At 41.6% G+C, this 13,104-nt stretch overlaps 1 protein-coding gene across 1 annotated transcript in view; it reads left to right on the top strand.

Moving 5' to 3' along the window:
* The window catches only part of cacna2d3a (calcium channel, voltage-dependent, alpha 2/delta subunit 3a), an 838,535-nt gene that overhangs the window by 330,510 nt on the left and 494,921 nt on the right, over positions 1–13,104 (top strand). The window contains exon 5 of the mRNA XM_078210160.1: positions 8,653–8,815. Within this exon, the coding sequence (XP_078066286.1) occupies positions 8,653–8,815 (163 nt within the window). The remainder of the gene's footprint in view (positions 1–8,652; positions 8,816–13,104) is intronic.

The raw sequence follows: 13,104 nt of genomic DNA, 5'->3' as shown, positions 1-13,104 counted from the left end.
AGGCTCGTTATCTGACTGGGCCTCAGCAGATTCCTGGCCTCCAGCAGTCTTCTGAGAGTCAGGGATGTCCCTGCTTCTGCCTGCTGTGGATGAGAGAGAGTGAGGTACTCACTAATTTGTGACCCTGAGGCCTCTCTGATACTAAGTTCCACTGAGGTGTGTGTCACTGGGCTAGTGAAGAGTGTGGATGAAAGCTGTGATGCCTCTTTGATCTCAGTACTGGAGAATTTAATGTCTCGCGTATCTGAGGTGGACTCCTGTGCCTGTTTGCTGGGGGCACTGGGCTCCGACCGTTATGTGCCTGCAAGAAAAGGGGGATGTCATGTTTGCATGGAAGAGGCATAACAATAGGAGAGGCAGAACTCAGGTTAGCTTGGCATGATGGATGCTGGTGTTCTGGGTCCTCATTTGATTTCCTTGGTGCCCACCTCACCTTCAGCGCAGGAGCAGTCACCTTCCTCCCAAACCAGGGAGGGCTGGAGGGCTCTTTCCTCGAACTGAGGGAGGACTTTAAACATGGATATCCCTCTGCCTGTCTGGGATCTCTCCCATTTATTGTAAACCAGCTTGTCCTCCATGAAAATAGATAGAGTGTGAGCAGGCCACGTACCAGGACAGATGGTAAGGATGGGGCAGCACGGTGGCACAGTGTTTAGCACTGCTGCCTCACAGTGCCAGGGACCTGAATTCAATTCCGGCCTCAGGTGACTGTCTGTGTGCAGTTTGTATATTTCCCCCGAGTCTGCATGGGTTTTCTCCGGGTGCTCCGGTTTCCTCCCACAGTCCAAAGATGTGCGGGTTAGGTTGATTGGCCGTGCTAAATTGCCCCTTAGTATCAGGGGGATTAGTAGGGTAAACGTGGGGTTATGGGAATAGGGCGTGGGTGGGATTGTGGTGGTGCAGACTCGATGGGCCGAATGGCTTCCTTCTGCGCTGTAGGGATTCTATGATTCTACGATTCTCCACTGTTGAGATTCTATGTGTGGTTGGTGAGGAGGAGCAGGGAGGTGATGAGCCACTGGAGAGATGAAGAAATGTTTGGGAGGATGAGCAATGGCTTCTCTTGAGCTGGCAGTGAGTGAGCCCCCTGTGGATGTGTGATGAGTGTGTGAGTATGTGAGTTGAGAGTGATGAGAGGAGAGACGTACCCTGGCAGAACGAAGGCGACCATTCATCCTTTTATGGAGCTGGATGGCCGTACTCCCGTGCAGGAAGCTGGCACGTACCAGGGCAGCCACAGCTTCCCATGTGGGATTGGTGACCTTGCTTGAGGGTTTCCTCCCTGAGTGTGGGCATAGGATGTGCGACACTCCTCCACTGCATCCAGCAATATGCCAAGAGTCTTAGGACCGACTTCTTAACAGCCATTCATTGTCTGGGACCATGAAGAAATGGCTGGGGAGCGCTGGGGCAGCCTTTAAATGGAGCGCCCCACTGATTGAAGCACTCAGCAGACAGCAGGACAGGTGAATCAGAGGCCGCCCACCGTGGAGGCGGTGTGAATCCCACGCTAAAATTTATTTTTCATGGTTGCTAAAAATACGATGTGAAAACCCACCAACACCACTGGCGGGCTAATCATTGCTTTTCTCATCCAAACTCACATCCAAAATCCTGTGACGTACTTTTGTTGGCTAATTACTGGTTGCTTCTTCTTTAAGCATTAACAGTCCCGAACCATTCCATAACACCATTGACCAGAAAATAAATACAGTGGCTACAAGAACAGATCAGAGGCTGTTAATTCTGCAGCGGGTATCTCACCACCTGATTCCTTCAAATCCTGTCTACCTGTGAGGCACAAGTCAGGAGTGTGATGGAATACTCTCTCCACCTACCTGTATAAGGGCAGTTGCAGCAACACTCAAGAAACTTGACCATCCAAGATAAAACAGCCTCTTGATTGGCAAAACATCATTCACCTTAAATTTGACTGCCTCTATCACTGCACACAGTGGTAGTAGTGTGAACCATCTATAAAATCACTGCAGCAACTCGTAAGACAGTCTTCCAAACCCATGCTCTTTACCATCTAAAAGGACAAAGACAGCACATGAATGGGAACACCTGCATGTTCCCTCCAAGCCAGATGCCATTCTGAATTGGAACTATATTGTCATTCCATCACTGTTGCTGAGTCAAAATCCTGGAACTCCCTCATTAACCTAAACCACAAGGACGGCAACAGTTCAAGAAGGTGGCTCACACATCTTCTGAAGGGCAATTAAATGTTAGTCTAGCCAATAACACCACGTCCTAAGGATGAATAACAAAAGCTATTACAACCACATTCCACCTCCCCTTAATATAATCTGTGTATATGCTAGCATAGTGAGCACTACTCAGCATAAAACAAAACAAATGGTGAAAAGCTGATAACATGTACTAAGTCAGACCACTACTGTGGAGTGATGGTTGACATTATGGCTGTAGTTCCTTTTCTCGCTGCTCTTGCTGTGGGTTGTCTGTGTTGGCTTCTTAGCTTGAATGCATTAGATGTACAGAATTTTTTTTAATGGTTTAGAAGGTCAATACAGAGCATGTGTGACTATCAGAGCATAAAATCACACTAAGAAATGTCTGGAGAAGAAGTACAGATTGCTCTAATCCATGTGTCAAGCGTAATACCCAAATAAAACTCTGCCCTTAATCAGAGATTCTATATGGCAAGTGTAATGACTTCAATCAGGCCATTGAGGTTGACCTATTGGAATATGAACTCCCTGATTAAGGAGTCAATTGATGGGCCAATCAGGGAGTCTTTTCCTTGTATTTAACTGAAAGTGCCAGTTCCTCTGGCACTCCCAAAGGTAGACTGCTGACTGATAGCATGCTGTGTACTGTTGTTAGACTTGTAAATAAAGGGATTGTGGTGAAGGAACTTCTGCCTCCGAAAACATATGAAAGCAACCTGAAACAAGAAAATGACAGAAAAGAACTTTCACAATTCAGTTCTTTGTAGAATACATTCTGTTAACGTGGGCCCCTGCGATCACAGGATAATACAGGATGAATATATGCAGGAATTCTATATAACCTGCAAAGTGTGGTGAACCATAGATGGTTACCACTATGGGTACTTGTACATATGTTACTCTTGTTACTGTTGGGGTTAGGGTTTGGGTGTTCCACCTGTTATTATTGTTTATGTGGTACACTCCGTTCGGCTCCGCCTTCTTACAGGAGTATAAAGGTCACTGCTACTTCCTAGTAGCCCTTAGTCTGGGATAATATTGTTAAGTAGTGTGCTCCAATCTTGTTGTGAATAAAAGCCTTTATTCCCGGGTACGTCCTAGCCTCCCGTGTGAATCAATCGCGCATCACAAAGGCAGTCACCTTTCTCTCTCAAACAGGTGGAGACTTCTCTGCTTTAAAGTAAACATTTGCAGCAGAACTCACTTCCTCTTCCTTTCTCTTTTCCTGTATATTTGCCAGGAGTCAGCTGAGAGACAGTGTGCAGTTTATTTTAGTTTCGACCCAAAGGGTGCACTCAGCAAACAGGTAAAGGACCATGAATTCGATTTTGATCGACAAATCAAAGGCATAATTAATCGAAACTTCATGATCAATATGTTATCTTGTGGTCATCTACTTGCCAAAGGCATTGTTCATTAATAGAAGCCTGAAATTCCACATCATTTTGCTCGGATTATGTAGACCAGTGCACCTGACTGATGATGGCAGGAGTATCAATGATTGGTAACCTCACATATATTTGTGACTGCGCAAGTCGTACAATCAAGATTGTAACAAAATTCAACCTATAAGGAGGTAAAGTAGAAGTTGACAATGTCAAATGAATCAAGAGGTTCAGTTATTTGGCATACATAGTTCAGACATCTTCTAATCTTGGGGCCATCATTGTGGTGTCTACAAAGTCCGCTTAATAAACCAGCATGAAATGCAGCTCAAAAGAGACACTATTTTCAAGGAAATTGTTTGACGGAGCATCATTGCATTACTTAGACATGGCATCATTTTTGATTAAATTAACTGTGGCTCACCTCCCTCCCTAAGTAAAGATACTTTTGTTTTAGCAATTATCTGCATTTTATGTCCTTATTTCCTTCTCCGGTTTGAGATTTGTTCTCGCTGTGCCACATTTCATTACACAGCTCAGAAGAATAGCAGGCAACTGCCTTCCAGTTCATGTCAATGTCTGTATTTAATTGGCTGCACGAGAACGATGTAGGTACTTATCACCAATTCTCATTTATAGCATAACGTAGCCAAATTCGTGAATTCACGGGTAACTCTTGTACATTGTGCTAGAGCAATAACGATTGTAGTCAATTAGTGTAATATAAATGTCTGGTGATAGTCTTAAGGTGAAATCTGAACAAATGTTATAGTCATTGACTGCAAACCTCATGGAGTTTGACCAACTTCTTCACTTTTAACACTTTGTGGTTCTTGAGTGCTGTTGGCTCGCTGCCTTAGTTTGGTAATGGCTGCAGCTTATAAATGGAAAAGCAAAACTTTTTCACCTTAAGTGTCCAAATTTATAGGTGAGTCATACTTAAAATAGCCAGGCTTTTAATCACTGCTGATTAATTGAACTGATAGATGGGTTGTCGCTTTGGTAATTGATGACTCTATTTTGGAAGTACATGAGCTGAGACGAATGCTGCAGCACAAGGATAAGGTAATGTGGCTGCAACTGATGAAGGTTACCTGAGATCAAGTCAGCCTGAAATTCTCTTCACAGTGCAAGAATGGAAATGACCTGGTACTGATTACATTTTTGGTTGAAATATTTTGATAAATGATCGTCTGATTTTTTTTTTGTTCTCATGTGGACACGTGCTCCTTCCTGTGGGGAATACATTCTCCAATTGAATTCCTTAGGCGTGATATTTGCAAGTGAATCTTACTTAGTAGGTATTTGGAAACATGATGATATATGAAAAGCAGAAGGAAAGTGCGCTCAAGTTGCCAGGCACCACGTGAGCAGCACTTTTCTTCACTGGGTTATAGACGATCAATAATAGCGTCACTGCTGCTTCCACTCATCCTATCACATCCACTTCCAATGAAAACAAAATGAGATGCAGCAGTCCTTGAACCCAGAGAGGACATTCACATCATGGAAGTCATTTGATCTGCAATTAGCTGGAGGAGCTCCCGGACCGATTCATTATTTCCAGCTATACTGAACGCTTTTGTTACACATTTTTCCTTTCCAAATGGACTTTGGGCAGCTTTCTAACGGAATGCTAGCTGCCGATAGTCCTGGTGGGAGGCCCAGTCCATTTTGCGGGCTATACTCTACTGGTTAGCGTAAGCATTATGATGATAGATACTATTATCGCACTACATTAGTGAGCAGAATTGTGAAGCTATGCTTAATTTGTATTTTATTGATTGATTTAACTCCTTTCTGAAAACCTTGGAATAGGTTTTTGTTAACACTGCAATTGAGGCTTTTGTGCTGCATTGTTGGCGCACACTGTAACAGTGGATCATGGCAATGACTGCACTAAAATTTCCTCTAGCACATTTAAATAATTATTCAAAGCCTTTTAATGTAGTGCTTAGCTCCCATTACTTGACTTGGCACACCATTGCTGCAGTGTGTATTGTTTTCAAAATGCAACGCAGCAATCCACCAAAGCTTCTTCAACAGCACCTTCCAAACCTGCCACCTTTACCATCTGGAAGGACAAGAGCAACAGATGCACGGGAACAGCATAACCTGCAAGTTCCACACCATATCACACACCATCCCAACTTGGAAATATGTCACCATTCCTTCTTCATCAATGGGTCAACATTATGGAACTCCCTTTCTAACAAAACTGTGTGTGCAATTGTACGATAGGACAGCAGTGGTTCAGAAGGGTGGTATATCACCTTTTCAAGGGCAGTTAGGGATGGGTAATAAATACTGGCCTTGCCAGCAATACTTACATCTCATGAACAAATGAAATAGCTCCTTCAGCAGAACCACTTCCCTCTTCTTTCCAAAGTCACTGGTTCTGACATGGATCACAACTGCTTCATCCTCCCACCCTCCCTTTCTAAGTTCCTTTCCAGGTGGCTTGAAATATCCCTTACCTTAGCATTAGCTATACAAGACAACCACCTGATTTCAGAGAATACCCCGTCTGTCTCCCCCCCCCCAGTTACTTAATTAGAACAGACTTTCAAAAGTTTTGCTAAAGTCACAAGGCTGCTGTCTTGGTGCAGGCAGTGGGACTGTGGCCGGCACATTGTAGGATTAATAGGAAGTCTCATTATAAGAATGTCACTATGGGTTGGCACATGAGTGAAAAATTAATTGAAGGCATTTAATGTAGGAAAATTAAATTCATCACCTTTTTACACTTGGAACTTTGGTCTTCAGTGTGGTTTAATAGAATTGATAATATTTATTTATGGTCAAGCTTTTAGTAGTCACAACTTTATATTGTAGAGCTAATGATATATAGTTAATGTTTAAAATGCTTGGAGTAGATATGACCCTAGGGTGGCACAGTGTTTAGCACTGCTGCCTCACAGCTCCAGGAACCCGGGTTCAATTCCAGCCTCCGGTGACTGACTGTGTGGAGTTTGCACATTCTCGGCGTGTTTGTGTGAATTTCCTCCAGGTGCTCTGGTTTCCTCCCACTGTCCAAAGATGTGCAGGTCAGGTGGATTGACCATGGTAAAATTGCCCCTTAGTGTCTCAAGATGTGTAGGTTAGAAGGATTAGCCATGGTAAATGTGCGGGATTACAGGGATAGAGCCTCTCTCTGTCAGAGAGTCAGTACAGGCTCCATGGGCCGAATGGCCTCCTTCTGCACTGTAGGGATTCAATATCCAAAAATGTGCTTGAAGTTGCGGTGGTTAGGTTACTGTTCAGCGTTCTTCTAAAATTCATAATCACGTGAGTAAAATCTTCAACCTACAGCAAAATAGAATTTTCTTAAAAAGCATTTCTTGATGTATTTAAGACTGCCGACTTAGTGGAGCTTTGTTAATACAGCTGAAAATGCGTTTATCACCAAATATAAGCACTTTTATATTTATCCACCTGTGAATGACCTGATTTAAGATCACTGAAAATGTCTTAAAAAGACAATGCTGAATCCAGTAGAATACGATGTGAAAGAAACTGTTAAGAATGAGCCTCCTATTGCCTCACGCCTAAGAACATGGGAGCAATTTGAAGAGCTTCCTGAAACCAGCGCAATTGGTGGAGTCTTGTCATTGTGACCTGAAGGCTTGTCCACTTTGTAGTTGGGGCCTGATTTGGCAAATTTAATCTTAAACCAGCATAAAAGATTGCAGTGAATATGAGCATGTGATTTTGAGTGTACCTTATTATATTTACAATACTTCAATCCTTTTAGTCTATAAGACCACACGGCGTTAGAGCAGAAGTAGGCTATTCGGCCCATTGAGTCTGCTCCTCCACTCAATGAGACCATGACTGATATGATATGATAATTCTCAACCCCACTTATCCCCATAATGCTTGATTCCATTACTGATTTTAAAAAAATATTTATCTCAGCCTTGAATATACCTAGTCACCCAGCCTCTACAGCCCTCTGCGGTAAAGAATTCCACAGATTCATCACCCTCTGAAGAAATTCCTCCCCACCTCTGTCTTTAATGGTGTGGTGAACCATCGTTGGTTCCCACCAGGTAGTACTGAGCCAGGGTCTGGCCAGTACTATGAGTCTGTATATATGTTGCTGTTGGGGTTAGGGTTGGGTTGTTCTACATGTTACTGTTGGGGTTAGGGTTGGGCTGTTCTACCTGTATTATAGTTATTATGGTACATCCCAGTCGGGCTCCGCCTCCTGGGAGAGGTATAAAGGTCACTGCTCTGTCTGGGACCCTTCAGTCTGGGATCGTGTATTATATATGGTAGCTCTATTGTAGTAGTCAATAAAAGCCTTTATTTCCTCGAGCATCTCTAGCCTCGTGAGTTAGTTCGCGCATCAAATGGGTGATCCCTCACTCTAAGATTATGCCCTCTGTTCCTGGACTCCCCCACAAGGGGAAACAACCACTCAGCATCTACCAAGCCTCTGAGAATCCTATATGCCTCAATAAGGTTGACTCTCATTCTTCTGAACTCCAATGAGTGAAGTTCCAACCTACTCAACCTCTCCTCATAAGAAAATCCCTCCATACCCGGGATCAAACTCGTGAACCTTCCCTGGACTGCATCCAATGCCAGTATATATTTCCTTAGCTAAGGGGACTAAAATAGTTCACAGCATTCCAGGTATGGTCTAAGTAGCTAGCTGCAGCAGGTTTGCACTACTTTGGTCAATTCCGCCCCAATTATGCTGATATTACTAACAAAAATGATCAGAAACTCTACTCCCAATCATGTATTGTATCTCAAGAATATAATGTAATATATAACATTAATAACATTTTGCATGGCTTGATTATTTCTGGAGCTGCTGTATATCCCTTTGAAAATATCCAGAATGTTAGTCAGTGCAATCATTTTCTTAGATTGTTACATAAGTACAATGTAAGATGGTTAATATTTTACACTGTAGAACATTATAAAGTGAAGTACTAAGAGCTGTGTGCATGTCCGTTGCTAACCAAAATGTAAGCTATTGTTTTGTTACAGTCAAGCACTTCTTCTATGCAGGAATTTAATTGTATTTATTAATCATAATGAACTTGCTTTGTTTTCAGTATGAATACTTCAATGCTGTTTTAATAAATGAAAAAGACGAAAATGGAAACTATGTGGAACTTGGGAAGGAATTTATTTTGGAACCCAATGAACATTTTAATAATTTGCCAGTGAACGTCAGCTTAAGTGATGTCCAGATACCAACCAACAAGTATAACAAAGGTATGTCAGAATTGTCAAGTTTCTGATCACTTTGCTTTTCCGAACACTTGTACTTCATATCAGAAAATTCAGCAATATCAGAAAGATTTAATCGCAATAATCCACAGGTTTAAAACCGTGATTTGTGTCTGAAACAGAGAGAAGCGCATAAACTAATAACTGTGTTAAGTTTAAATAAATTCTCTGAATTTACTCATAGTTCATATTGTCAGCTAGTTGGACAACAATCTCCAGCTTGTGGGCAATTTTGAATAATTGCATTGTATTCATACGTTGGATCTTCAATTTCCCTGTGATACTGATGTACATAATCTCTTGGCAAACATGCTTCTATCATGCTATAAAAGTTACTCCTCCTGAATATATGCCATCGTGCATGTGAACATTGTCTACACTAGACGGTAATATAATCCTCTGTTCACCCCCCTCTGCAATGTGATAAATAATAAGAGACAGAGTGGAATGATATTAAGAATGTTCTCTGAGTTCATTTTTTAATGTTTCAATGATGGTTGTTAATTGTTCATGATTGCCTAATATAGATCATGACTTTACATAAATTAAATGATTGCCTTGTAATCATGTTCTGATAAGAGCCGTTCTATATTTGATTGGGAACAGAAAGATTATATGGTTTACATTCAGGATGACTTAAATTCGTTTTTGTTTTTATTTATCAAATCACTAATTTTTGAAAAGTGTTGTATTCAGTGATTTAGTTTGTCAAAACTCTGGGTTTATTGTGAATTGAATGGTTATATCGCAGCTGTAAATGATAATTTCACTGCCTGCCAATGTGATAGTTCCCTGTAGTGAATTGTCACTTAATGTTCTGATTTGCAAGGAACGTTATGAAACATAAAAGAAGTCACCCATGAAATGAATAGAATATTACATCATTGATAGAATGCTACAGACATTCTTTCACTCAAGTGGAACACCATTTAACTCGCTTATGTCTTTGGCATTTGTGACTTATACGTCTTTTTTCAGTCATGCAAAAAACTGGTATGATAATTTTCTTCACCTTGACCATACTTTCAACTGAGTCCATTATAGGAAAAAAATGCCTTTATGGAGACTTTCTACTGCACAATCCGTCCTAAAAGAATTTGATCTTAATAGTATCATTACGTTTCAGAGTAGTTATGATGAAGATTTCTAAAATCTATCTTTTAGCAGCTCGTGGGCTATTGACGAGTTAGCTTGTCAAGACACAATCGCACTGCACTGCCTGTGTTATGGATGAGTTAACACAACCTGCAGGTGCACTTGCTTTGAAAAGAAAATTACATTCTCAGCCAGTTTTTAAAATATATCAAATACAAAGGCTGGTAGAAGTTTAGAACTCGCTTCCACAAATGGCTGTTGACGCTAGGTCAATTGTAAATTTTAAATCTGAGATTGATAGATTTTTGTTTTCCATAGGCATTAATGGATATGGAGCAAAGGCTGGCATATGGGGTTAGTTCACAGATCAGCCATGTTTTCATGAATGGTGGAACAGGCTCAAGGGGCTAAATGGTTCCTATTTTCCTCAGTTACTTTCTATGTTCATCCGAGAAAAATTGATCTTGTTGACGGTATATCAAAACTTGCAATTCTACCAATTATTGGCTTTTTGAAGCTGGTTTTCAACGACATCAGTGCAATTTTTACCCACCTCCTGATAACAGGCCCAACTCTATTAAGAACATTCAGGATTCTACTCCTGATACTCAGATATTTAAAAATCAACCCTTACTGATATGTTGGCACACGTATAAAGGCAACTGGCTTCTTCTTTCTGTTAAAATGCATTAACGGAGTAGCAGGATATGTTACATTGTTGATTTGGACATGGAGGGGTGAGATTTTACGGCCCCGCTAGTCCCAAAACCGTAAAATCCCACCTGAGGTAAATGGACCTTCCAATTGTCTGTCCCTCACCCGCTCCGATTCCCGTGGCCGGCGAGGCGGTAAAATTCCGGCCGTATTATTCCTTTTACTTCTGAATTATTATGAATCAGCAGTCCCCAATCTTTTGGGGGCATTCCAGTAGGCATCTGGTGGAACTGATTAAAAAACACCAGACATGACATGACATGATAACTGGACAGATATCATGTTCCCACACAGACAATGGCCCAAATTTTCCTGTCAAAATATTGGTAAGGCTAATATGTGGAAATGTTACTGCAAGTTCATGTAGGGGACTGATGCAGAGTTAAATTCAAATATCCAAAATTTGTTGTCCAAGTTGCACTGCTCCATTGTTAGCTTTGCAAAAATGACATCTTATTGTCTGTCTCAATAACAAAATGCACAAATGATTTGAATTTGCTGTACTTGTGTGATAGATAAAAACTATTGCCAGAGCAAGTTAGCTGTAGTCCATTCTAGTTTAATTACGCAAATGTTAATTACCGCCAAACAACTTCTTTGGCACTAAAAAAATAACTATTTACAAGTGTGGAATCTCACTCCTTCAAGTCTTAATTGTTGGAGATTTAAAAAATATATTTTTGTTTTTAATTTTCCTTTCCAATTTTCCTCTATCTGTATCTAATACTACTTCTATCTCCTTATTTGTGTTTCTGTATCTGATTTGACTTTGAATTTACCCACTCTAATTTACATTTCCTTCTTAGTCCCTGGGCTGCTAATTTCACAATCTTTCAATCTGATTAGTTAAGGAGATAGACAGTTGCTTTCCCTTGTCCCTCAGTTCCTAGATACTCTGTTTCCCTTGATGCGATGTTATCAGATTGCACTTTCAGCAACTTTTCATACAAAAAATATAGAACCTACATCGCAAAAAATGACAGTTTTGATGTCAGTGAACTAGTAGATGTGGAGATTGATGAGAAACAGGCCACTGTGTGAGCAGCAGTGTGGGATTTGATGTGGGAGGCAGAGTGCTTGAGGAATTGAATTTTATTGGATGAAATTTGGGAGGCTAGTATGAGAGTGTTAGAGAAGTTGATCGCAGATCTAATTCTAATCGGTAAATATTTCTGTTCATTTGAAAAAAAAGAGTTAAAGTTTCAAGAATTTGGGGCATAAATGGTTTCCAAGCCAGTTATTGTAAATAGCACCCGTCATCCACACATTATGATCTGTTGCTATTGGATACAAGAATAATAACCGTCACTCAGTGTCCATCAGACATTGCTGGATTTAGGCCAGGCCAAGTCATCTTCAGGGGAAGTTACATGGTGGGTAATGTTTTTCAGTCATGTTTCTTGAGTTAAGCCAGAGAGAATTTTGTGTACTCAGAATGTTCCAGACCCTCCACACCTTCTGAATAACATCCTCGACCCATTACAATTTGAAACCTGTCTCATTTCCTTCTGACAGTGTTTTAATATGCAGAATACTTCAATCCAGGGGTTGTAAACATTCTTTGGGACACTTTTGCCAAGGGCCTATATTTGGCTGCAGGCCCTGGGCATCTGCTTCACAGGTTTGTATGTTAACCAGACTCCGGATTAGGTATGTCTTCAAAAAAGGCCTGCCCTTGGACAGTGCTTTACTTCCTGTTGCTGCAGACTGGGGGAAGACGGGCCAGTGAGGTAGGCACCATCTCAATCCCCTTGCTAGGACAAATTGGCAGGCCTCGGCAAGACCCTTGGCCCAAGACCTAGCTAGGCTTCTCGGTCTGGTGAAACTGCCTATAGTCCCAGATGTGGTCTCTGCTCCTACGGGTGCTGCTAGGACTACAGAACTGCCAGCCATCTGATTGCCGGTTCTCTAAGGCAGGACATCCTACTGAGATAGAGGGTGAAAGTCTCACCTTAAAGGATTAACACTGATCCCAGCATGAAATTGCTGTGACATAGGCATTGAGATCGTGGGAGTGCTCACCCGTGACATTTTAGTCAGGCATGCGATCATGGCAGCCTGTAAAATCTAAGCAGATGTGTTTATTGGCAAGTACGCACCAAGGTCAACTGTATGAGTGTGTCCTCATGGCAAAGAACCTCAGCTACTGGGAGGAACTTTTCAATTTTTTTTCAAAGTGTCTCCAGTGGGAAAAGCGGAGGCCAGCCTGCCACCAGCTGCCTTGCCAGGTTTGCCCGCCATATTTTCCAACACTTATTTTTTTTTAAATGTTAAGAAGCGAGTCCCACGACATTGTGCTGACAAAGCCCACCCCGCCAGAACCCTCGGTTCCTGAAAGATTGGAGTGACCTTTTTAAAGGGCGCCTCCAATGAAAAATTAAAAAAAGGACTCCACCCGCCGCCCCCCCTCCCCCCATTGTTTCTTCAGAAGGAACTCTTCAAAATGCAGCTAATGAAAATACAAC

The sequence above is a fragment of the Mustelus asterias genome, chromosome 3 (assembly GCF_964213995.1).
Source record: "Mustelus asterias chromosome 3, sMusAst1.hap1.1, whole genome shotgun sequence".
Taxonomy (NCBI): Eukaryota; Metazoa; Chordata; class Chondrichthyes; order Carcharhiniformes; family Triakidae; genus Mustelus; species Mustelus asterias.
The sequence above is the reverse complement of the archived record's forward strand: the minus strand, read 5'-3'. Positions and strand labels throughout refer to the sequence as shown.